At 45.3% G+C, this 26726-nt stretch overlaps 2 protein-coding genes across 2 annotated transcripts in view; both read left to right on the top strand.

The window, feature by feature from the left end:
• The window catches only part of phldb1b (pleckstrin homology-like domain, family B, member 1b), a gene marked incomplete at its 5' end in the record, with an annotated part of 197850 nt that overhangs the window by 9866 nt on the left and 161258 nt on the right, over positions 1 to 26726 (top strand). The window contains 2 exons of the mRNA XM_083637663.1: positions 6246 to 6369; positions 16424 to 16594. Of these exons, the coding sequence (XP_083493789.1) occupies positions 6246 to 6369; positions 16424 to 16594 (295 nt within the window). The remainder of the gene's footprint in view (positions 1 to 6245; positions 6370 to 16423; positions 16595 to 26726) is intronic.
• LOC310777395 (nuclear factor 7, ovary-like) lies at positions 8803 to 9573 on the top strand (the record flags this gene model as incomplete). The annotated part of the gene is made up of 1 exon (XM_083637722.1): positions 8803 to 9573. The coding sequence occupies one exon, from the start codon at positions 8803 to 8805 to the stop codon at positions 9571 to 9573; it is 771 nt and encodes a 256-aa protein (XP_083493848.1).

The following is a 26726-nucleotide window of genomic DNA, read 5'->3' as shown; positions in this document are numbered from 1 at the left end:
TGTTGGCTTTCCAGAAAGCTCTCAGCTTCTCAGCAAGCGAGCAGCCTCGTGGGATAACAGCTGATCAGGGGGATATATTTGCCACAACACACTGGCTCTCATGCTATATTGCTTAAATATATATATATATTAGAGATGGGAATAGATTAATTTTTTTAATCTAGATTAATCTAGATTAATCCTGGTCATTAATGTAGATTAATCTAGATTAAAATGGGTCATTTGAAGTCTGTCGAAGCCATTCAAAATATGTGTGTGCAACATAAATAATGACTAGAAGTAAGTCCTTGTGAACAGGTTTCTGTTTATTCAATTCAACTTGAATAGCCAGTAGGCATTTAAAGGTAAGAAACCAGCAGGTTACACACATGGTTTGTCTTCATCTGGACAAAGTTCTATCCTGAACTACCTGGAATGAACACCAGAGGGTATAAGAACAACAACCCACATTTCTGGGATCAATAATATTAAACTGGCATTAAACTGTCAGTAGCTGTGTTTCCATTACAGTTTTTCGCAAAATAATTGCGATATTTCTACAACTTCGACAATGTACAATTGCGACTTGTAGGCGTTTCCATTGAAGTTGAGTTTGGTCTGATGCGCGCACACCTGAACGCAATTCCCCATTACCAGCAGCTGCCACAGTGATTACGCACGGGGATCTGCCCATATCCCGTCCCCTGCATGCTCAAATCTAACCAATGGTCAATGCAAATCACAACATGAAGTTACAACGCATATAAACGAGCCTGATTATCAATTCAAAAGAAAATGAGTCGCAAAATGTTGCTGGCTGCGGTGAATGCGAGCGCGACAGACAGAGGAAAAAAGGTAGCCTATACAACTGGTCCGATTTAGACATTTCAGAATGTTGTGTAGGCTATTATAACATTGCACCTGAAACGTGTGTAATGTATTACTCACAGTCACTGTATTCACTTCACTGAATACTGAATACTGAAGTGACTTCAGTCAGGAGCACCGCACCGGTGTGTGCTTTTCCAAAGGAGAAGACGGGTCACATGACGTGCAAATGCGGAAAATCTGTTTCCATTACACTTTTGCGATAAACTGCTATATCGACACGTCTGAAAAACCACCTCATGAGAGCGGCAGACATAAATGTCCGCGCTTACATACCTGTTACATTCTAAAGTGATAATCATCATGGCCTGCTCAATATAAGTGGACCCTGCTACCAGACAACTTTGAGAATAGATTAACGGCGATAATTTTTTTATCGCGCGTTAAGAGTCTCGCGTTAACGCAGCCGTTAATGGCGTTAACGATCCCATCTATAATATATATATACAGTATATATATATATATATATATATATATATATATATATATAGCACCTGTCAGTCAACGACCGTGACCCAAAACGCAAAAGTCGGGTTATTAACACGCGGTAATTTGGCTCCGGTAATTTGGTAAAAATAAAACAAAACACAATTTCTGCCTATCCACCTTATTTCTAGTGGGTTTTTCTTCCGGTGGGATCCTCCCAGCCTTGTTGCTGACAGCTTGGTGTGATCCTCCCAGCCTTGTTGCTGACAGCTTGGTGTGATCCTCCCAGCCTTGTTGCTGACAGCTTGACACCCGTCTGGGCGAACTGAGCAAATCACTAATCAGGTCCAGCTCGTCGATAAATCTCGTCGATAAATATCCCTTTAAGAGCGCAGTGCACTGTGGCTAATATTAGCGGCTAGCTAGCTATGTTACATGGCAGTAAAACGCCACTGAATATTGTTTTCTTCACAAAAGTGGAGAAGGAGGCAGAAGCAGCACTAGCTCTGCAGCAGGTGCTCCTGCAGAGCTGGAGGTGCTGTTGAACTTATCAGAATCAGGAACCTTCAGGTAGGCTACAATTTCAGAGCATAAAGTGAAACATGTAGGCTATATGCTTATTGCTTTCACATTAATGTGCTATGGGATTATCAGTAGGACTGCACAATACAGTTTAAAGTGGAGATGAAGCAGTTAGATTTTTTGTATTTGCATTTAACCTCAGACAAGACAAGACAGGACATTGCACTCTTCCTTAAATGAAGTTTGCTGTGAAGCTTTTGTACAGAGGCATGTTCTTGTCTTGTCTTGTCTTCAGTCTTCATTTCATACTTGCAGTTATCTAGGCAATGTTGAATTCTATTAGCGAACAAATAGGTAACATGTTAAGTCACGTTAGCATTGTATTCACTAAATCTTGCTTCAAACAGCCAAAAATGTGTGTCTGCGTGTGTTGGCCTGGCGGAGTCAAACTCCCGGCCTGAAAGATGGTCCCAGTCCGCCACAGAGAGTATGGTCGATCCAAAATTCATACCTTTGAAGCGCTCCCAGATGAACATGCTTTTTTTGTTGTTTTGCTGCTGAGCCCTTCTCACTCCAAGCACCTCATCTCTAGATTTGTATGTCTGTTTGACAACTGCACCATGGCCTCTACTGAGAGGATTAGAGAAGCATGGCAGGGGGAACTTGGTATGGATTTATCTGACACTATATGAGAAAGGAGTTGGTTGTACAACTCTGCTCAGTTAACAGCAGCTGGTCCAATTTAAAGTCGCTCACCCTCTCCACTAATCCAAGTAGAAATTACACAAGATCTTCCCTTCTGTTTCACCACTATCATCTTCGGCTGCTCTGAGTCTTCTCTGAACTTCCCCACAGATTCAGATTCACATTCATTTATTAAGGACTGCACAACAAAGTCGGCAGAATTTGCTTTCGGTACAGCATCTTACAGCTGTGCAACAGTCTCTGACACTGGAGACAACTGTTGCCAAGAAACTCATCCTTAAGGAATGGAAGTCCCCCTCTTCATCCTCTTTTCAATTGTGACTGTCTGATATGACCTCTGTTATACGGATGGAGAGACTATGGGCCCTATCTTTGTACGGCGCTATCGTTTGCGCTGCCGTTTGCGCGCCTCTTATTGCTATCTTCCCTGCGTCTTAATCTACCGTCTGCCTCCACCGTCCAGTTTTGCGCTGGGATCTAAGCGCAGACACAGGTGTAGGCGTGGCCCAGGCGTGTCCGTGGGCCTCTAGCCTATCATCTGCCTCCCGCAAGTGTAATTTTGCGCTCTGGCGAAGATACCGTCGCTATGTTCCGAGCGTAAACACAGGTCTGGGCGTTGACCATGCCAAAATAGGTGTTCCAGCGCAATGTGTTAGAAAAAATGGTCTTGGGTCCTCTCCATTTTAACGCCACCAAATAGCAGGTCTTAGCGTAAAAAAAAAAACACTATGCCAGGCGTACGCCGAAACGTCTAATTACAGTATAATTACAGTAAGCGCACGCTTTGGGACATGGATATTCACTGCGTAATTGCGCGGCGGCCCTTTGTGTTTCAAATGGATCGTTCCAGCATCAATTTTCGTTACGAATTCGAACTGGTTCATCCTGCAATTCTCTCCCTCTCTCTTCCCTCTCTCGTTCTCTCCCCTCTCTCTCTCCCTCTCTCTTTTTTCTCTCTCTCTCTCTCTCTCTCTCTCTCTCTCTCTCTCTCTCTCTCTCTCACTCTGTCACTCTGCTTGCACTCAGCAAGAAAGAAGCTGCTGTCACAGACGTGATGGCGGTGATGCTGTGGCTTTTAAGGGGAGTGATCACAAACTTGTGAATACTGTTTTGGGCATAAACACGCCTGTATGAGGTTTCCACCGAGATGACGCGACGTGCAGCGGGCCGACACGCCCACAATTAGGGCTTTGCGTGGCGCTATTCCAGCGCAAGACGGGCGCTAACGCAAAGTTACTGCCGTTGCGAAGATATGGCCCATAGATTCCGTAGGACCAACTCACTTAATACCTTTTGGGTTATTTGGGAGCCATTTCTAGCCGACCTCGTTGAGGTTGGGAGCGACGAGTGTCTTACGGGCATGTGGACACCTTGTGCGACTGGTGGCACGAAGTAATACTGAATGTCGCTAATTCTTTTGTTTACCTATGCTTGTTTGTTTGCCTTGTTTGTGTGTTGTTCAAGTAAAAAAGTTGAAAATAAAATATTGAAAGAAATATATATTATGTGCAAGGTGCATGATCAGCGGCAGCAGTAATCTTGAGTTGCACATGGATTACAGATTAGTAGCATAGTTTTGCACATTAGGGGGTTTTGATGAATGATGTGTCAAACTGTGCGTCTGACAGATGACATGGGTGTGGGTCTGTTCAGGCAGCTGCAGGGAGGACAGAGACCCTCTAACACTATACTAGTCATTAGCTCAGTCTGTTGAGTTTCTTTTTTATGTGAGTACTGAGCTACCACTGCAGGTAGAAGCAGCATGCAGGTGGGCTCAGGCTAAACACAGCTGTGGTGGCTTATGACAGCACACGTCAGCATGTTGTGAAGCACAGAGCCAGTCATTAGACACACACACACACACACACACACACACACACACACACACACACACACACACACACACACACACACTTTGAGAAACGCTGCTTTACCCAACAGTTCTGGAATGGAGGAGCAGAGAACGTGTGAGAGAGAGAGAGAGGGAGAGAGAGAGTGAGAGAGAGAGAGAGAGGGAGAGAGAGTGAGTGAGAGTGTGAGAGAGAGAGTGAGAGAGAGAGAAGAGCAGGTTGCTGTCAGCACCACATGGGAGCAGCAGCGCTTCATTCTCCTCCCAGTAACTCAGCACCCTCCATGCCCTCTGAGCCTCTGCCTCGCCCTCTGATTTTAAACCGGTCCCTCTCTGCACTGTTTTAAATCCGTTACCATCGTTCCCAAACAGCAGAAGGTGACCAGCCTCAATGACTGATGCCCCATAGCCCCTAGGGGTGGGAATCACCAGATGCCCACGATACGATACTAAAACGATACTTGAGTCACAATACGATAGTATTATTACGATATTGCGATATCGCCGATATTGCAATATATTGAATATTGCGATATATTGAATATTGCGATATTTCGATATATTGTCACTCCTAACTCGTTTTCCTACCTTTTCCTTGACCTCACCAGAAGTAAAACATGCAGTGTTTTTTTTGTTTTGTTTTGTATTTGCCCTACATGTAGGCTACATTATTAAGCTTCCCTGGACTCAATACGCCACTGCAGGTGCGGACTGCACCATCGGGCGCTTGGGGCAGATGCCCGGTGGCCTGGCCTGGCATGGCCTGCAAAAAGGAAAAAAAAGCTTCTTTTTTTTTGCAATACCGATACTTGGCGTCCAAATATCCATACAATATCGTAAGCTAAAATATCACGATACTATGGTGTATCGACCCCCCCCACCCTAATAGCCCCTCACTCCCATATGTTGCAGGCTTGGCCTGGCCCCTTTAAGAAGTATGTGGTGGGTGTGGCTTGTGGGTGACGTACCTTCTGTTTACAGTCAGTTGAGATCTCGTCTGAGAGAGGATGTATTTATGTCTGAGTCACATGCTGGTATGTAGTGTATGTCTGAGTCCAGCACCAATAAGAACAAGAAGCTATAGGTCTGATAGGAGCACAGCAAAGCCCGTGCTAACGTGCTAGAAGTAGCTACAATAACAGTAGCCAGTAGAAGAGTCTCTGTTCCATCAGTGGAGGTCCGGATGCAGCTGGTTACCAGCGAACCCCTTTGACACGAGCCAAGTCATTGATATGTCAGCGTCAGAGAAGCTGCCGAAAGCCGAGATGGTAACTCATAGCCAGGAAGTGTTTGTAGAGGCTGGTTAAATCCCTCGCCTGCCACATGCTCCACCCCCCCCCCCCCCCCCCCGCCTCCATACCGTGAACACATCCTGCACACTGTCCTCTCCCATCTGGAGTGGAAGGACACCTACCGTAAAACTTCAAATAAACGCACAGTCCCAAATAGACGCCGGTCCCTTATAGACGCCTGGCTAGGTCTGGCTACATGTTTTCGTAAATAAACAAATAGATGCAGGTTTTCTTTGGGGTTTTTTACACGCACGCACGCACGCACGCACGCACGCACACACACACACACACACACACACACACACACACACACACACACACACACACACACACACACACACACACACACTGTCTGTCTGTCAGCAGGATTACAGAAAAACTACTGGTCTGATTTTCATGAAACTTGCTGGAAGGGTGTAGCATCGTCCCAGGAAGAACCTATTACATTTTGGAATGGATGGGATTGGCGTCAGGTCAAGGGGAGGGCGTCTAGTCACGACTTTGACTGCAAATTCCTGGAAGGGTCGAATGATTGTAAAGTGATTAAGTGCTTAAGTTGATGTTATTTGTGACCCTCTCGGCAGAGCACGCCTCTGGACCTGATAGAGACAGGGAAGGGGTTGAAGTTCCAGGCGGAGCGCCCCCACCTGGTCAGCCTGGGCAGTGGACGTCTGAGCACAGCCATCACCCTGCTGCCCTTGCCTGAAGGTGAGCCTGTCTGTCTGTCTGTCTGTCTGTCTGTCTGTCTGTCTGTCTGTCTGTACATTTTACTAATGATTGACATGATTTGACATCATCTGTCTTCTTCTAATTGCTTTCCGGCGGATTGGATTCCTCTCACCATTGTGACTATGTATGTGTAGGTATGTGTATATATATGTATATGGATATATCAATATATCCATATCTATATATCAATGGATATATCAATATTTGTGTCCTGAAAGGGACACAAAACGTAACGGAACATTATGACATTATCAGTGATGTCATAAATCCCACAGATCTCCAGAGTCTCCATCCTAGAAATCAAAATGTTGGTGCACGAAAAGAATTTGGTCCACAAAGTCACAAAATCAATGTCAATGGAGTGGATGACATCACAATGGAGTGGCTGATAGGGACAACATTAGGGAGCAGTGATGTCATCAGTGATGTGACATGATGGATGCATGGCCAGCAGCTCTATAAGTCATTCTGGAGTGGATGACATCACAATGGACGTCACACTCTGACTAAGATCATAGTTGTTTTGGGAGCAGTGATGTCATCAGTGACGTCATGTATCGATGACATCATCAGTAGTGTCATGATACTGAGTGCCATCATTTTTCATCATTTTTGGTTTTACTAATCTTCCGTATTATTAATCTTTTTTGTACTATTAATCTTTTTTCTCCTTCATGATTACATCAACCTGCCATGGGACTACAGGTGGAAACTAGCCCTTGGGCTATAACCTGACATGTTTACTGTACGGCTGTACTGTTCATTAACGTGTAATGTCCCACTCTTTAAATAAATGAATCTGAATCATTAGGGAGCAGTGGCTTCCCAAGCAGGGGCATCCCAAACAGTAGATGGATGTCACCACTGATGATGTCACAATGTATATGACCTCATTAGCATTTTGTGGAGGGCTGTGTGAAGTGAGTGTCTATGACTTCATTAGCATAAAGTATAAGACATCAGTTATACATTGTGACATCATCAGTGGTGACAGCCAGCTACCGTTTGGGACCCAAGTGACATAATTGATGACATCATCACTGATTACATCATCATTGATGATGTCACATGATGATGTCTCTGGCAAAAAGCAATGTCTGTCACAGAGCCATTGGGACAACATGAAAACTGATTGGCCGCAGCTATGGCGAATCCGCACTTGTCTAGAGGTCGGAGCTTGTGTTCCGAGATATCGTGAATGGAGGTATCAGTCAGCCTTTTGAGTGATGTCACTCGCGCAATTGTGATGTCATCAGTGATGTCATCAGTGAGTTATGTCATCAGTGATGTCACTGATGCGGCCACTGATGACATAATTTGTCCTATTGTGTGGTGCATCGTTTCCACTGTCCACCCGAGAAATAAGCATGGGTTCTACTCTTATTATATACATAGTCTGACATAGTCTGACATCATTGATAATGTCACAATGACTGATCATCAGTGAGTATGACATCTGTGACGGCCCACTCGACGATCATCAATGGGTATGACATCATCAGTCACAACTGGCCACTATCCTTGCGTCATGTGCCACATTTTTATCGTTCCCCCGTTGAAACGTCAATTCGTGTTGTGTAGTCTAACTAGTCGCCACGAATGGCGACGGTGGCGTCGATGTTTTGTTTTAAAACTTGTATGTACTATGTAACTTTTTAGTCACCTCGTGGCGCACATGTATACGGTAACCGGATTCTGCTTCCTGCCATTGCGCATTGGTCACACCCCCAGGTCCCGAAACTTCACTAACGGCTCCGACTGCCACCACTCGACGATGATGACATCATCGTCCTGGCCACCACTCGACGATTGTTGGGCATGACATGATCCGTGGGTATGACATCATCAGTCGGTGGCGTTTTCATGCTCAGTTGATGGATTGTGTTCGTTTACTAATATAAGAGGGCAGTGTTCGTCTGGGACGAGATGACTTCCAGATCAGAGGAGGATCTCGCATGTCCTGTCTGCCGTGACATCTTCAAAGATCCTGTCCTCCTGTCCTGTAGCCACAGCTTCTGTAAAGCCTGCCTGCAGAGATGGTGGACACAGAAACGGATACATGAATGTCCGCTTTGTAAGGATATCTCTTCACAGCGTGAACCACCTCGTAACTTTGCATTGAAGAAACTATGCGAGGCTTTCTCACTGGAGAGAGATCAGAGAGCTTCAGCAGGATCTGAGCTCCTCTGCAGTCTGCACTCTGAGAAACTCAAGCTCTTCTGTCTGGACCATCAGCAGCTGGTATGTCTCGTCTGTCGAGATTCACAAACACACACCGACCACAGATTCAGACCCATCGATGAAGCTGCACAGCATCGCAAGAAAGAACTCCAGAAATCACTGAAGCCCTTAAAGGAGAAACTGATCCTCTTTAATCAAGTGAAAGGAAACTGTGGTCAAACAGCAGAACACATGAAGATTCAGGCCCGACGCACAGAGAGGCAGATTAAGGAGGGGTTTAAGAAGCTTCGCCAGTTTCTACAAGTGGAAGAGGAGGCCAGGATCGCTGCACTGGAAGAGGAGCAGAGTCAGGAAAGAGTCCAGTGCCCCCTCCTGCTGCTGGGTCCACAGCTGGTCTCAGCTTTGATAGATGAAGCCAAACACCTGGGCAACCTGAGCTTCACAGTCTGGGACAAGATGAAGGAGATGGTCTCCTACAATCCTGTGATTCTGGACCCAAACACTGCCGGTACAGAACTCATCCTGTCTGGAGATCTGACCAGTGTGAGACGTGGAGTGGAACAGAAGCTTCCTGAAAACGCAGAGAGGTTTGAGTGGCCATGGATAGTCCTGGGCTCTGAGGGCTTTGACTCAGGAACTCACAGCTGGGATGTGGAGGTTGGATACAGCACATGGTTTGTGGGTGTGGCAGCAGAGTCTGTCCAGAGGAAGGGAGGCGTACGCTCTGGATTATGGTGCATCTGCTTCTATATAGATGAATACAAAACCTACTCCCCACCAGATCCATACACTGTTCTGCCAGTGAAGAAGAAGCCCCAGAGGGTCCGAGTGAGTCTGTACTGGAAGAGAGGGAAGCTGTCATTCTCTGATCCTGATACTAACACACACATTCACACCTTCACACACACCTTCACTGACAGGATGTTCCCCTACTTTAACACTTTGGATACCTTGAAGATGTTGTCAGTGAAGGTCTCTGTAACAGTGGAACAGCAAAGTTAGGCAGCGTGTCCACGCGGTCCACTCGCTATGCCCACCACCCGCAGTGCCTTCTGGCAGAAGGCGAATAACAGTAGCTGAGGGGGCAACTGCAGTTTCAATGGGCATGACGCTTCTGCAGAAGCATCATGCCCATTGAAACTGCAGTTGCCCCCTCAGATTTTTGGGGAGAAAAGAGAAAAAAAAGAAAAAGTCATGGTGGTCATTAGTAGTAGAGCATCAATCCCCTTTTCAAACATGTGAAAATGAAATGCTGTTAGTTATTATAGACATAGTTTGCATAGCAGGTTAGTTGGCTACATGTACCTACCATGTAGCTAAAGTTAGCATTGTAATGTTAGCCAGATCTGTTATGGCAGTGAGCTGTTAGTTTTTACCACCACTATCACAGGTTATACTGTAGTTACTGTAGCAAAACACTGAATTCCATTTGATGTATCCAGGTCAATATGCAGTTCTTGTGTATATAGTCTTTTTATGTGAATAACATTTTAGGTGAAGCAACATTTAGCTATTTCAAGAAAAGTGGCAGCAGTCTAGAAGCTGTAGTGTAGAAGTGAGTGACTAAGCTAATAACCATAAAAGCACATATAATTGACCAAAATCTCGAAATAAATATACAATAATAATAATAATAAATATGGCCGCAAGCGGCAAAACCAGGGGTTCAAGCCTATTGCCCCCAAAGAGGCTTGAATATCTGTCATATCTATGATCTGGCCAAATTTCAGGGATTGGCCCAGTGGTATGGATAGTTAGAAAAACAGGAAATGAGGTGTTGGTAATATCGCCAAACTTTGACAGATTGATGTGATTTTGTTTCTGAGTAGTAGGGGAGTTTTCTAGCCCGGGTTTGGTTAGTGTGTAGACATAAGGGTTTCTGAGATATAGACAAAAAGAAGAAGAAGAAGAAGAAGAAGAAGAAGAAGAAGAAGAAGAAGAAGAAGAAGAAGAAGAAGAAGAAGAAGAATTCATTTATTTTATAAAGCACTTTTCAGTGACCCAAAGACGCTGACACAGTATGAGTACATACAACACAACAGGCAACAGATACAGGTAACAATACAGTATTTACCCTAATGATAAAAGGAGCCAAATATTGATGGTTAAAACTGAATAATGACATCACAACAGTCTAATCCTATTGTTAATTTAAAATGAGACATTCCTCTAAATCTGGCTTCATTTTAGAAATAGCTAAATGGACCGATAGATTAATGATAGATAAATCAATCAATCATGAGTGGATTCAGCACACTTTATCTGGGCAGACTGATTGAATCATTGCAGATCTATTCAGACTTTAGGTCGCCACCAAAGTCTGTTAGCCGGGGACCTTTGGTCGCTGCCGAATAGCCGGGGACCTTTGGTCGCTGCCGAATGTCGGCCCCTCAGAATTGTGTCTTGCATGACGCCACTGGCCTTCTGTGAGGGCTGTTGACTTACAGGCAGCATTTCTACATGTTAACTATACAATATACAAAAAGTAATAATCGCCTGGGTCGATTCTGTGCTAAACGAAATAAACGCCTCACTCTAACTGCCGTTGGGTCTTCTTTAACCGCCGGGGGTCTGGGTTGATTTAGCAAAATAAATGCCTGGGCGTTTATTAGAAGAAATACGGTAATTATTTTCTAGGGCTTTCTTACCATAGTGACTTTCCATTATATAATAGCCTTTATAAAACGGCTCTCTCAAATCAAGCAATCTGATTGGTTCACAGCCATTGTATAAATCCAGTAACCCACTCCAATAACCCATGGCCATGGGTTATTGAGTTGCCATGGCAACTCTCTAACTAAAAGGCTTTGGTTACCTCAAATGACAATGTAGAAAAAACAAATGGCGGAGACAGCTGTCAGATCCTTGTGAATCGATCTTCGCTTATAACTTTACTAATACTTAGCAGAAAATTATGTTTTGTACAAGAATAGACGCGGGCTAATGTCTTCTTTGCAAAAAAAAAGGCTGTTAACCCCGCATTTAACCCCGCATTTAACCCCGTAACGTTAGTTGGTGTCGGGCTTTGCAGAAAGCTCTCAGCTTCTCAGCAAGCGCTGAGAATGCAGCGCTGCGCTCGAGCTGCGTGTCGGGCTTTCCAGAAAGCTCTCAGCTTCTCAGCAAGCGCCAGGATTGGCCAATGTCAACTTCAGTCTCAAGTCAAGTCAAGTTTATTTATATAGCCCTAATTCACAAGCATGTCTCAGAGGGCTTCACAGAAAGTATGTCTAGCTAATTCTAGCTAACACACAGTAACAAGAATATACAGAATAAAGATAACATTTGAACAATTGATAATATAGAAAATATAGGAATGAGGGGAGAGCAGAGGAGAGCGCAGGAGAAGGGAGGGGAGGGGGAAGGGAGGGGGAATGTGAGAGAGTGATGGGGTGGGGAGGGTATAGGAGGTGGGGAGGAGCAAGAGGAGAGAGCAGGAGAGGGGAAGGGAGGGGAGGTGTGGAGGAGAAGAGAGCAGGGGGAGGGAGGAGGTGGGGAGAGAGAAACGATCGTTCTGGTCTCCAGAACGATCCAATCAAATCACCCGCACGTTCTTGCGGTCCCGCCTTACAGTAGTGTTTCAACTGACTCTATCAGAATACCATGCCAGTCGGACTTATAGTATTATTATTATTATTATATTATCATACTTGAAAACTGTTTTATAAAAGCAATATAGCAATATAGCTGCTCAGCAGTTATCCCACTCGGCCTGCGGCCTCGTGGGATAACAGCTGATCAGCGGGATATATTTGCCACAACACACTGGCTCTCATGCTATATTGCTTAAATATCCTTGACTTTTGCCACTAACAACTCTTCCCAACGCCGCTGCCTGCTACAGCCAACAGGCTAGGCTCATCAACGCTTTTCCGCGCCGGCCCGGTAGGTTTCCACCTCACCTTGTTTTACTCAGTAATGTCATAAATCTTCCCTGAGGGGGCTGTCAGTAGGACCAGTACAGTCACACAGCCCAGGATAGGGGGCTGTCAGTAGGACCAGTACAGTCACACAGCCCAGGATAGGGGGCTGTCAGTAGGACCAGTACAGTCACACAGCCCAGGAGAGGGGGCTGTCAGTAGGACCAGTACAGTCACACAGCCCAGGAGAGGGGGCTGTCAGTAGGACCAGTACAGTCACACAGCCCAGGATAGGGGGCTGTCAGTAGGACCAGTACAGTCACACAGCCCAGGAGAGGGGGCTGTCAGTAGGACCAGTACAGTCACACAGCCCAGGATAGGGGGCTGTCAGTAGGACCAGTACAGTCACACAGCCCAGGATAGGGGGCTGTCAGTAGGACCAGTACAGTCACACAGCCCAGGATAGGGGGCTGTCAGTAGGACCAGTACAGTCACACAGCCCAGGATAGGGGGCTGTCAGTAGGACCAGTACAGTCACACAGCCCAGGATAGGGGGCTGTCAGTAGGACCAGTACAGTCACACAGCCCAGGATAGGGGGCTGTCAGTAGGACCAGTACAGTCACACAGCCCAGGATAGGGGGCTGTCAGTAGGACCAGTACAGTCACACAGCCCAGGATAGGGGGCTGTCAGTAGGACCAGTACAGTCACACAGCCCAGGATAGGGGGCTGTCAGTAGGACCAGTACAGTCACACAGCCCAGGATAGGGGGCTGTCAGTAGGACCAGTACAGTCACACAGCCCAGGAGAGGGGGCTGTCAGTAGGACCAGTACAGTCACACAGCCCAGGATAGGGGGCTGTCAGTAGGACCAGTACAGTCACACAGCCCAGGAGAGGGGGCTGTCAGTAGGACCAGTACAGTCACACAGCCCAGGATAGGGGGCTGTCAGTAGGACCAGTACAGTCACACAGCCCAGGATAGGGGGCTGTCAGTAGGACCAGTACAGTCACACAGCCCAGGATAGGGGGCTGTCAGTAGGACCAGTACAGTCACACAGCCCAGGACACATTGTGACATCGATGGGGGGGTGGAAAAAGAGAAAACAATGGGAAAACGATGCAATTGACTTTGAGGCCATGCAATTATTCTCACAAATTTTCAACCAACACCAATTGTGTGTGTGTGTGTGTGTGTGTGTGTGTGTCATGTGTGTGTGTGCACGCACGTGCGTGCGTGCGTGCATTTTTTATTTTGAGAATTTGTATGTCGGTCGGTTGGTCTGTCTGTCTGTGCCTCCACAGGCTGGAATGCAGGGAGATTCCTCTGTCAGGGGTTATGTCCAGGCTACCCAGGGGCTGTGTGCGTGTGTGTGTGTGTGTGTGTGTGTGTGTGTGTGTGCGCGCGTGTGTGTGCGTGTGTGTGTGTGTGTGTGTGTACACGTGTGCGTGTGCGTGTGCGTGTGTGTGTGTGTGTGTGTGCGTGTGTGTGTGTACACGTGTGCGTGTGTGTGTACACGTGTGCGTGTGCTTGTGTGTGTGTGTGCGTGTGCGTGTTTGTCCATGAGTCCACGACTGTGTTACACTTGTCTGCGACATTCCGCTGGGCGCTGGCCTGTCCTCTCCAAACTCAACACACATCGACTGCTCCTCTCTGTGTGTGTGTGTGTGTGTGTGTGTGTGTGTGTGTGTGTGTGTGTGTGTGTGTGTGTGTGTGTGTGTGTGTGTGGGAGGGGGGGGGGGGGTGTAAAGCCTGTGAATCAGCATTTAGACCATGGGACACTGAAACTCTAAACTGGAACCCAGGACCGGAGACATTCTATAGGGGTCCACAACCTTTTTGATATGAAGTGCCATTTCATTTGTACTGTATCAATCAGTGTGCCCGAGGTGTTTTAGTTGACTATTGTCTTTTGCTTTGGAATGAAAGGAGGCTAACCAATCAGAGGCAGACTAGTGGATTAGTACCATAAATAACAGGCCACACAACTGCAAATGGCTACGAAATAGAGGACTGTTCGTTATTTAGAAAGAGCGTCACTGGAGGGATTTAGAGTGCTCTGAAATAAAGAGCTGTAACCCTCCCTCTGACCAAAATATATTTTTCTTTGGCCCCTCCCCAAGTGATTGAGAAAAGATGATTGGCCCCTCCCCCAACAAACGTTATATTATTTCTGCTGGCAAGACAATGTTCAGTGTCAGTAAAGGCATAGGCAGCGTGAGGGCATCACGCATGGGGAGCCACGCCCTCATGGAGTTTCATGGGACAAAATTAGGCAAAGCACATAAACAGCTCAACTTGCACGAGATAAGAAAGGCCACCACAGGGGGCATGGTGGTGCAGTGGTAAGCGCTGTCGCCTCACAGCTAGAAGGTCCTGGGTTCGATTCCCACCTGGGACGCTGTGTGCGCTGAAGGAGTGCGTGCCCGTCCGCATGTCCTCAAGTGCCCACCGCCTGGGTGGGGTCGTCAAAAGGGCCTTTCTGTGTGGAGTTTGCATGTTCTCCCCGTGCCCCCTGGGGGTTTCCTTCATATAGGAACCCCTCACCAAAACATGCAATATCCTGGTCGCTGAAGTGGTGCCTCTTCTGGTCGTTCGGGGCGCCTGTTCGGAGGGAGGGGAACTGGTTGGAATAGCGTGAACCTCCCACGTGCTATGTCCTACCAGTGAAGCTTCCCCTGTCAGGTGAAAAGAAGCAGCTGGCTAACTGCCCATGTCTCGGAGGAAGCATGGAGCCAGTTTCGGCTCTCCCCAGATTGACAGAGGGTGGAGCAGCAACCAGGATAAATAAATTAAAATTAACACTAATGGGGGATAAAAATGGGATAAAAAAAATCTGGAAAAAAGATTTAAAAAATAAAAATGAAAAAGAAAGAAAGGCCACCACATCTTTCTATGAAATATAAAATTAGGATGAATGCATTATTAAGCTCAAAATGATTACAATGATCACCAGTATGATCACCAGTATGATGTATATATGATATGGCCCAATCGAGATGCAGTAGAATGATCCTATTCTTTCTTCACACAGAAGCAATGCTCACCTCTATTCTGACCAGTGATGTCAGCTCTCATGCATTGCATCCACAACTAGATAGTCCCACATATATTCTGCTTTATAACACACTGTTTCTAACTTGGCCCAGTTGTCGTGGCATCGTTATGGTCCGCTGGAGGTACAGATGCATTCCATAATGTACAGAAGCGGTCTTATTGCGAAGTTGCCGAATGTATTTCAACGCACTGTTAACGATTAACGATCCAACAGGCGTTTTATAGTTTGTGAATTTTACTGGACTTTTACTAATAAATACGGGCGGCCATCGGATTCAAATACATCGTCCATATTCTCGAATTCAAGCATTTGAAGTCGATGGCCGAGCGTATATATTAGTAAAAGTCCAGTAAAATATTGATTTGAGCTGGAATAACATGACATGGATTATAAACTGAAGAGCGGTGAGCTGCTATCGCTACCAATGTGACGGACAGCAAACAGAGCAGGCTGAGCACGCTTCACCAAGGGAAATAGATCATTCATTTTCTCATTTTCTCTATGGTATAATAAGGATATGAGCCCCTGTGTGTGAGAAAATAAGCTATTTACAGGACGTAAATACACGCATTACACATGCCCCATATTCCTCGTTTCCAGGTCGCATCTCAAAGCATATTAACATTTCAGTGCGTCAAACAGAACTTATCAGGGTGAGTTAAAAATCATAATTAAAGCTGGAAATAAGGTTGTAAAAAAAACGTAATTCTCCTTTAAAGGACTTTTACTTTGCACGTTATAATTTATAATTTGAGATTGTTTTCTGTCTGCTCCATCTTCTGCTATTGCTGTGATCGCTGTGCTGCACAGACACATTCCTTGTTTGTAATATGATTACTCATATGGCTTAAAATGATCTTGAATCTTGAATGTATCTAATAGAACATAATATTTGTGTTTATTAATATTGGTTTGTGTGTCCCTCTCCCCCCCTCCCAGGCCGGACCACCCTGGGTCATGGTGCTATGGACATCCTGATCCAGGGCGTGGGCGTGTCGGCACAGCACTGCTACATAGAGAACCGGGCAGGCGTCATCATCCTGCACCCCTGTGGCAACCCCTGCTCTGTGGACGGGCTGCAGGTCAGCCAGCCCCTCCGCCTCTCACAAGGTAGGATCAGCTCCAATACAGCCTGCCCTCTATATACACTATCTATATTTATATATCTATATCTATATTTATATATATTTAGGATATTTAGGATATATTTAGGATCACGCTATTCCCACCAGTTCCCTCCCTTCCGCCCCGAACAGGCGCCCTGAACCGACCAGAAGGAGGCACTAGTGCAGCGACCAGGACAGGGCTCATTAATATTAATGAGGTTCAGCTATCTGTGGATAAAGCTGCTGAGGAGACATGCAGTTCAGTTTGGATTTGTCACATAGAAAGTTGGCAAAATCTACAGGACGTTTCTCTCTGTAATTGGCTGATAAGACGGGTGGGCTGTTCTTTTCTCTGGGTGGGTTTAGATGAAGATCTTTTCTCTGGGTGGGTTTAGATGAACATCTTTACTCTGGGTGGGTTTAGATGAAGATCTTTTCTCTGGGTGGGTTTAGATGAACATCTTTTCTCTGGGTGGGTTTAGATGAAGATCTTTTCTCTGGGTGGGTTTAGATGAACATCTTTACTCTGGGTGGGGTTTAGATGAAGATCTTTTCTCTGGGTGGGTTTAGATGAACATCTTTTCTCTGGGTGGGTTTAGATGAAGATCTTTTCTCTGGGTGGGGTTTAGATGAAGATCTTTTCTCTGGGTGGGTTTAGATGAAGATCTTTTCTCTGGGCGGGGTTTAGATGAAGATCTTTTCTCTGGGTGGGTTTAGATGAAGATCTTTTCTCTGGGTGGGTTTAGATGAACATCTTGCCTGCATGGCCCAGCTCACACAAACAGGAAGGAAGCAGCAGTTGATGTCAAAGTGTTGGAATGTGACATGAGAGTCCAGGGAGTCCAGAGACTCATAATGAGTCACAGGCATGAGACACAGGAAGTGCACTTCTCTGTATGTCATCATACTAAAGCTATTACACAAATACTGGAGTATATATATTTAGCTGCTGTTCCTTAGTGCAATTTGTGGCAACGTGCAATAGGAGGAAGGCCCAGCATGAACACTGAATGACTGATTGCTTTCTTTTTATTATCAGGGTCTTGTTTACAATTTTTGTATATGATGTCTGTCCTTGTTGTCCTTGTTGTCCTTGTTGTCCTTGTTGTCCTTGTCTTTGTTTATTGACTGTTTTTATATTCCCTTTTTAACCTTTTACGCTGCAGAGGATGCACTTCAATTTCGTTGTTGTGAAAATGACAATGACAATAAAGGATCTTGAATCTTGAATTATGATTTTTCTAAGTCTGAGACTGTGGGCCTCCCCTCAGACAAAACTTGGGGGACCCCCCCCCCCCCAATTTGCTTGCTTAACGTTGCCATAGTTTTGCAAAATTCATGGATGCCTATGGGATCGTGATTATGTTATTTCATCCCATAGACACTCAACAATTGAGACAAGATGGCCTGATGTTGTAGTCTGACATAATTCAGACAACAACAAAAACAAAAGTCTGTCTGAAGGCATTTATTTGTTTTGGGGTTCAGAGATACTGCTGTATACTGCTATATGCTGTATACCAGATACTGCTGTATCTCTGAACTATCTTCTTTTTTACCACATCACACACAGGCTATACAGTACGTAATCTCCTTTTGATAACTAATGTAACAACTAATATTTTTTTCACTTCCATTCACTGAGCCTCCGCTGAAACTGGGCTCACATCCCACTTTGAAAACCTCTATATACCCTATAAACCCTATAGTGTGTTTACCTTTTTTTTTGTCCGAATTCTCAACTGTTAATTTGAACACTTTACGCCACTATAAAATACCCACCACAATGCACTGCAATTTCTAGTGAACAGAGAATGTACCCCACATTTTCTCCCATATACTGTACCACAATGCAATGCGGTGGTAAAACTGGGCATAACACCTGGACAAATGTGCAAGAGGACTGTTATCTTGCCTGTCTTAAGGCACACGCAAACAAGTGTAAATAGGGGATATGGCCTGTATGAAGATAAGGCCCACTGCCTCTGAGCTCTGCATACACAAGCTGCATAATGTTCCACAGTGCAAACAGAGTACTCCCTACTCCCTACTCCCTGTTCAGGGAATGTTGCTTAAAGGAACTTTCCTCTACAAAGTTCCTACATAGAGACACTGCATGAAATAGGCCACGCCCATCATGGGGGAAAAGCTCCGTTCATTTCCACACACCAGCGTCATTTTCCTTGACTTAAACATAGCTAAAAGCTGTTGTGTGGTGGGCTGCGCAGACAACAAATGTAAAAAATCGCCAGTTAAAGTTTTTTTGTACTCCCGAGCAAAACAAGGAAGCCATTGAGAATTGGCGAGAAGAAAAATGTGGATCTAGCTGTCAAGGTGTTCATCTTCCGTATATACAATCTTTTTGTGCAACACGCAACCATGCACGCGACATAGGAGAACGCCAGGATTGGAGGGAGGGTTTCTGTTTTCCCCCGTTTTGGGCGTGGTTTCTGAATGATGACGCGCTCTGCAGTGTCTCTATTGGGAACAGCCTTCAACGTCACCAATGGTGACACTTCCTCTGTGTGTGGTCACTTTAAACGGACGGCTGCTACTCCTCCTGCATTCCATTGCACTCGGGCCTCCCATCCCGTACTTCATATACTGTACGTTGATTTGACTTGATATGTAGTTTTTAGCTGTGACCAGCAGCTCTATATCAAACTCTGTTGGTTGGTCCACAAAAAGTGCATTTTGCTAATTCGCGTATCTGTTGCAGCTATTACAAATTCGCACTTGTTGTAACAACTTTGCAGCTTTCATTTACAATGTAATTCAGTTGACTTGTGCTTTCTAGATGGAGGTCTTTGCTGTATGAACTCAATTTACTAAATGTGGTTGTCAGATACCATTAACGGTAATGGGCAAAGGCTGTTGCATCCATGTTTTCTCCCTAAGAAGACGCACTGGAACAGAACAGATTTAGATCAGAGGTCAGTAGTTCCAACTCGTTTTTCATGCCTCCGCCGGCGATAGCCAGGCCGGAGGCATTATGGATCCGGGTTGTCCGTCTGTACGTACGTCCTTCCGTCCGTCCGTCCGTCCGTACGATGTTTGTTAACGCGATATCTGAGGAACGCCTGGACGGAATTTCATCAAATTTGCCTCAAACATCGACTTAGACTCAAGGATGATCTGATTAGATTTTGGTGGTCAAAGGTCAAAGGTCAAGGTCACTGTGACCTCTCGAACGCCATTTTCAAGCTTGTTAACGCGATATCTGAGGAACGCCTGGACGGAATTTCATTAAATTTGCCTCAAACATCGACTTAGACTCAAGGATGATCTGATTAGATTTTGGTGGTCAAAGGTCAAAGTTCAAGGTCACTGTGACCTCTCGAACGCCATTTTCAAGCTTGTTAACGCGATATCTGAGGAACGCCTGGACGGAATTTCATCAAATTTGCCTCAAACATCGACTTAGACTCAAGGATGATCTGATTAGATTTTGGTGGTCAAAGGTCAAAGGTCAAGGTCACTGTGACCTCTCGAACGCCATTTTCAAGCTTGTTAACGCGATATCTCATGAATACCTTGACGGAATTTAATCAAACTTGTCTGAAACATCGACTTGAACTCAAGGATGAACTGATTAGATTTTGGTGGTCAAAGGTCAAAGGTCAAGGTCACTGTGACCTCTCAAACGCCATTTCCCAGCTTGTTAACGCGATATCTCATGAATACCTTGACGGAATTTCATCAAATTTGCCTCAAACATCTACTTAGACTCAAGGATGAACTGATTAGATTTTGGTGGTCAAAGGTCAAGGTCACTGTGACCTCTCAAACGCCATTTTCAAGCTTGTTAACGTGATATCTCAGGAATGCCTTCACGGAATTTAATCAAACTTGTCTCAAACATCGACTTGGACTCAAGGATGAACTGATTAGATTTTGCTGGTCAAAGGTCAAGGTCACTGTGACCTCTCAAACGCCATTTTCCAGCTTGTTAACGCAATATCTCACGAATGCCTTGACGGAATTTCATCAAATTTCCCTCAAACATCGCCTTGGAGGTCAAAGTTCAAGGTCACTGTGACCTCTCACACACCCAATTTCCAAGCTCTGTAATGCAACATCACAGGAGCGCCTTGACGGAATCTCTTCCAATTTGCCTCAAATGGCGATTTGGACTCCAGAATGAACTAATGGCGGAGGCATAAGTCCGCGTTGCGGTCGTTCTAGTTTCCTATAGTTCCCAGGTACAATGGAATGCAGCATAGCCAAACCAACGTTAGGTTAGCTTGTAGTTATACAGTCAACAATAGCTCTTTTCCGTAGTGTATCTGATTTATAGATTATTTGTGCATTCTTGTTTTTATGTAACTTAACTACTTAAATAGGACTTTACATTCATAATAATAACGTCAGTTACATCGACAATACTTACAGACAGCCTATATCTACGTTTTGTAAGCTCCAATATTTATTTTAGTCCATCATTTTCAGCGAGGCGCAATGCCTGATGGGAAATCTTGCTTGTCAACTTCGGTGAAGTGAACAAGCGTTGTTCAGTTCTTCCCTGAACTGAGCATTTTTGCTCCCTGCGGTTTGGAATCTGACTTAACATGGCTGAATACCCTGTGCAGTCCACTTCACTGGCTGAATACCCTGTGCAGTCCACTTCACTGGCTGAATACCCTGTGCAGTCCACTTCACTGGCTGAATACCCTGTGCAGTCCACTTCACTGGCTGAATACCTTGTGCAGTCCACTTCACTGGCTGAATACCCTGTGCAGTCCACTTCACTGGCTGAATACCCTGTGCAGTCCACTTCACTGGCTGAATACCCTGTGCAGTCCACTTCACTGGCTGAATACCCTGTGCAGTCCACTTCACTGGCTGAATACCCTGTGCAGTCCACTTCACTGGCTGAATACCCTGTGCAGTCCACTTCACTGGCTGAATACCCTGTGCAGTCCACTTCACTGGCTGAATACCCTGTGCAGTCCACTTCACTGGCTGAATACCCTGTGCAGTCCACTGCGCAGGGAACTACTAGGCGATGGAAACACACCTACAGTCTCAAGAGCCAGTGTCTTAAGTGTGTGTGCGTGCGTGCGTGCTTGCTTGTGTGCGTGTGTGTGTGAGAGAACATAATGTGTGTGTTTGCCTGTCAGTGTGTCCCTCTGTCTTTTGGTATTCCAACCTGGGCTGGCTGGGTAACCTGAGTGGGACGCGAGGTTATTTTTACTGCCCCTCTACCCCAGACAGATCTCACTTTAGTCCCAGAGGGGAAGAATGCCTGGGGGTCACAAGAGGTCACTGTCAGGATACTGCAGGAGGAGGAGGAGGCCTCAACAAATAGAGGGACAAGCTGAGATTGCAGGAAAGGGAAGTAGCGACCAGAGCCAAGCTTTTCACACAGATCTTAATGATGTCATTAGAAAGTAGGAAGCAGATGACTGATGTCAGTTTCCTAGGTTAAGCAACTGTTTATCCATTGAGTTATACAGTAGGTAATACATTGTAGTATTTTGAATGTTGTTTTCCTTAAGTATTGCCAACGATGATGATATGAATGATCTGTGTAAACTATGAGTCAATAAGGCTGTTAATGACACCGCTGTGTGTCACAGATGATCTAACAGTTGCTTTGTCTCCATTTGTTGCCTGGGGAAATAAATACTTCACAACAAGTCTGTATTATTACAACATGAAAATGAGTGTGTAGTGATCATCCTCTTGGATTTGCCATCTAAATGAACAGGGCCGATATGGAGAGACCTGTCCGATGACTGGGCGTGTGCAAACTAAGCCTGTTTGATCAAAGCTGGTCTGGATGAGCTGATCATTTAGAAGGATGATGTCGGTCTCCTTGATTTAGAAGAGGAAAAACAATTCTTCAACCACAATATCAACATTATTTAAGGAAGGGAAGAAGGGTTATTTTGTTCAAACTGGTCTCCACCAACACCATTGCACAAGGTTATATAAATGCATTTATATAGACTTTTTCTAATCTACCAACCACTCAAAACACTTTGAACAATTCCCTTTTGTAGTCTCATGTAGGAACGAGCTAGCAGCTAGCGGGTGTAGTTCGGTCAAAAGAAAATAGTTCCTCCGTGAAACTGCTCATAACAAGGTCTGTGGATTATCTTGAGTAACCGGGTCATGATTTCTGCATAGAGACAGAAAGTCTTGAATTGAGTTTATCAAATCTATTTCTTTGGCACTTTGAGCACCACAAGCCGAGTGCCATCCAGTTCCATTGTATTCAAGAGAAGGCAGACATCTCTAGGGCTGATATCTCCAAAGCTCAGGCAACTAACACAAAACCATGGATAAATAGCACTACAGGTGAGAGGGAATATATGTATTTTGGATTTTAGGGTGAGCTGTTCCTTTAACATGGGTTGGTGCCAGTGCTGTCAACACAACGCAGGTTACAAGAGCATGGCTTCTGAGCACTCTGATGTGTCCCATTCTATTAGTTTTGTATATGGCTCACAAATAACTTTCTATCAACCTGATCTTTGCTCCAATAAATCTACTACAAGATGGAATTTGGACTCCCGGCCTAGGCTAAAGTAGGTAGACTGGTGTTGACACATATACTGACACCCATGCTCTCTCTCTCTCTCTCTCTCTCTCTCTCTCTCTCTCTCGCTCTCTCTCTCTCTCTCTCTCTCTCTCGCTCTCTCTGCATGCCAGGAAAGAAATCTGTCGCCAAAGCAATATAATGTAAATTGAGGAGACATTTTAACTTGTAACACATAAGTTGGCTAGTAGGCTAAGCAACAATCAATAAATATCAGTGATCAGCAAAAGCCACAATAATTCAGTAATAATTCAATTCAAACCAATTGAACTATTCATTTGATTATGGAGGGTGAACATGTGTTTTTGCCTTCATTTGCTGAATCGAAGTACCCCACCCCCCACCCCAGTGTGAAGCTTCTCTTCTAGCCTATAGGTATCTGCTATGTTGGAATCTCTCCCTATCACTATCCCTCCTCCCCTCTCTCCTCCCCTCCCCTCTCTCCTCCCCTCCCCTCTCTCCTCCCCTACCCTCTCTCTCCCCTCTCTCTCTCTCTCTCCTCCCCTCTCTCTCTCTCTCTCTCTCTCCCCTCTCTCTCTCTCTCTCCTCCCCTCTCTCCTCCCCTCTCTCTCTCTCTCCTCCCCTCTCTCTCTCCTCTCCTCTCTCTCATTGCATAGCTTGGATCTCCACCTCCTTTCCGGTCTCTCTCTCTCTCTCTTCCTCCCTCCTGGCTGTAACTCTCGCTCTCCCCACCTCTCTCCTCTCTCTCTCTCTCTCTGTGTGTGTGTGTGTGTGTGTGTGTGTGTGTGTGTGTGTGTGTGTGTGTGTGTGTGTGTGTGTGTGTGTGTGTGTGTGTGTGACAGCTCTGTGTGACGTGTGTGTGTGTGCTGCGGGGTGAGATGAGATGTGAGTTTGAGCGCAGTTCAGTGAAGATGGGAGAAGGACAATAGACACAGAGCCTACAGTATAGTTAGCTACAGACAGTATAGTTAGCTACAGACTGTAAACTCATCCTGCGTAGCTTTCAATGGACTGACTGACTGACTGACTGGATCACAGACTGGATCAGTGGATCACAGATGGGATCAGGTTCTAGCAGCGCATCACGGCTCTTAACAAGGCAGCAGACAGCTCCTTTGTGATCTGTGAATCAGAATATATCTCACAGCCTATGGGCTGTTTGGATTATCATAACAAAGCAGGCTGGTCTATGGGACAGACCTCTAGGCTGTGACGCTGGCTGTTGTCCCACCGTGTGGGCTAGAGCAGGAAAAACACGTGGCTGATTTAAAGGAGCACAGGAGCGATGATAACAGCAGAGGCAGAGGGGACTTTCATTCACTGGAGTTAAAGTAAGTCTGCTTTTTATTTCATTATTTTAGCTCAGGGGTGTTCCAACTTTTTTTGAATGGGGGCCAGATTATGATGACTGTGAAAATACCCAGCAGCTGCTTCTTCGCATTTGGTTATAAAAAAAATAAAAAAAATCACATACAATACAATTGTACTCTAAGGATTGTGTTGGCTGTCTGAAAACATTAGTTCCACTTGGTGCTTGTCTATACAAACTGTATGATAGTGCGGTCATCGTTAGGTGAACAGAGAAAAATACTTATTGCACTTGCTTGACCGGTGCTGTGTGGAGGGCCACATGGACAGTAGGGTAAGGTTAGACTATAGTGGCTTCTGTCAGTCACTTATTGAGGACTAGCCTCTCTCGCTATTTCAGGTCTCTTTTATTTCCCTTTCTGCTTACCTGATTTATTTTTCAACCAGCAGGGGGCAGCAGCATACGTACAGGCAGGCTCAGCTGTCATTCATAAGGGGACAATGTGTCCATTGTGTCGCCAAACAAAACTCAATTAAAAAATGTGGTAATAATAATACAGCGTTGCCTTGCTTAACACAAGACCTTTGACTAATCATTAGGGCGTATACGCTATTCGTCGTCGCCGTGTTTACAAAACTACTAGCTTCCGCGATTTGTCGTACTAGACCACAATGCATTCTGCTGTCAAGCTCACCTGCGCTTACGTCATGCACCCCAGCCCTACACACTACTAGACAGCACTGGACAGCACTACTAGACACACTACTAGACAGTCAGTTAAATACAACTGAGAATTCCAGCATCTTCTACTGCACCTTCTTCCTACAAGTTACACCGTGGTGGGCGGCAGCAAGCAGCATGAACCACTTCTAAAAAAGTAGAGATTTGATTGAATGAAATGCTGCTTTGTGGATGATTTATTTGGTGAATAGCCTAAAACAGAACAGCCCCACGATTCATGAGTGGCCTCTCATATTCTACCATGTACACACAGAAGCAAGGCGACATTAAAGTGACATATTTTTTAATGGAGTTTGGCACTGCAGACACCTGCCCTCACGTTGCTCACTCACAGAGACCAAACTTCCTGTTGACCTGTCTCCATGTGAGTTCAGTTTATAGCCTACAGACATATACAAGTCTACAGAGACCTGTCTCCATGTGAGTTCAGTTTATAGCCTACAGACATATACAAGTCTACAGAGACATGTCTCCATGTGAGTTCAGTTTATAGCCTACAGACATATACAAGTCTACAGATACAGATAGCCTACCCGCTGAGCCTAATGGCTCTGTCTACTGTTACACAGCTATTCCTGGTGGCCAATGTGACCTCAGCAAGGCTGCTCACTGGAATAGAATAGACAGAGCTTCCCTTTCTTATTCGGATGCCGCTGGGTCCACAGCTAGCTAACTAACTAACTAACTAACTAACTAACTAACTAACTAACTAACTAACTCTATCTATCTATCTATCTATCTATCTATCTATCAATCATTCAATGATTTGTATTGATATCTGGTACTGGAATAGTCTATGCATGGCTTTAGCTTCAGAAATGTGCTAAAGGTGTATACGTTTGGAAACTGATTCATTGTTTTGTGATGATTGATACATGATATATACTCTTTGTCTGAAGTTGAGTGACAGGCCTGAGTCTAAACTACCTCAGCTGTAGGCCTACATACTGTTGGTGTGGCTTGTTTTGCTTTGGGGCCAACTATAAGTTGACAGTCCATGTTTTGGATCAAATAATACACATGTCATAGCTACAGTATGAGACTCGCGTTGTTGTCTAGTGCAATAAATATCCAGGAATTACTATTGGTGACGTATACAAAAGTATTGTGTCTGTCTGTAGCATGCAGTGTGGTAGCAGCATGTAGTGTGGTAGCAGCAGTGTGGTAGCAGCATGCAGTGTGGTAGCAGCAGTGTGCTAGCAGCATGCAGTGTGCTAGCAGCATGCAGTGTGGTAGCTGCATGCAGTGTGGTAGCAGCATGCAGTGTGGTAGCAGCATGCAGTGTGGTAGCAGCATGCTGTGTGGTAGCAGCATGCAGTGTGGTAGCAGCAGTGTGGTAGCAGCATGCAGTGTGGTGGCAGCATGCAGTGTGGTAGCAGCATGCATGGCAATGGAACATTACTCCATGAGTTAGTGCTGAGTAGGATGGACATGTGTTGGGTAAGCTCAGAGCCGTGTGCAGCCAGGAGGAGGCGCTACACTGTGTTTAAAATGACATTGACTGTTTTCACATGAAGCACTGATGAGCTGAATCAGGTCCCTTATTGATTTCCTTGATGAAATCTACAGCAGTCACACGCA

The sequence above is a fragment of the Poromitra crassiceps genome (assembly GCF_964638095.1).
Source record: "Poromitra crassiceps genome assembly, chromosome: 5".
Classification (NCBI taxonomy): domain Eukaryota; kingdom Metazoa; phylum Chordata; class Actinopteri; order Beryciformes; family Melamphaidae; genus Poromitra; species Poromitra crassiceps.
Note: the sequence above shows the minus strand (reverse complement) of the source record. Positions and strands in the feature narration are given on the sequence as shown.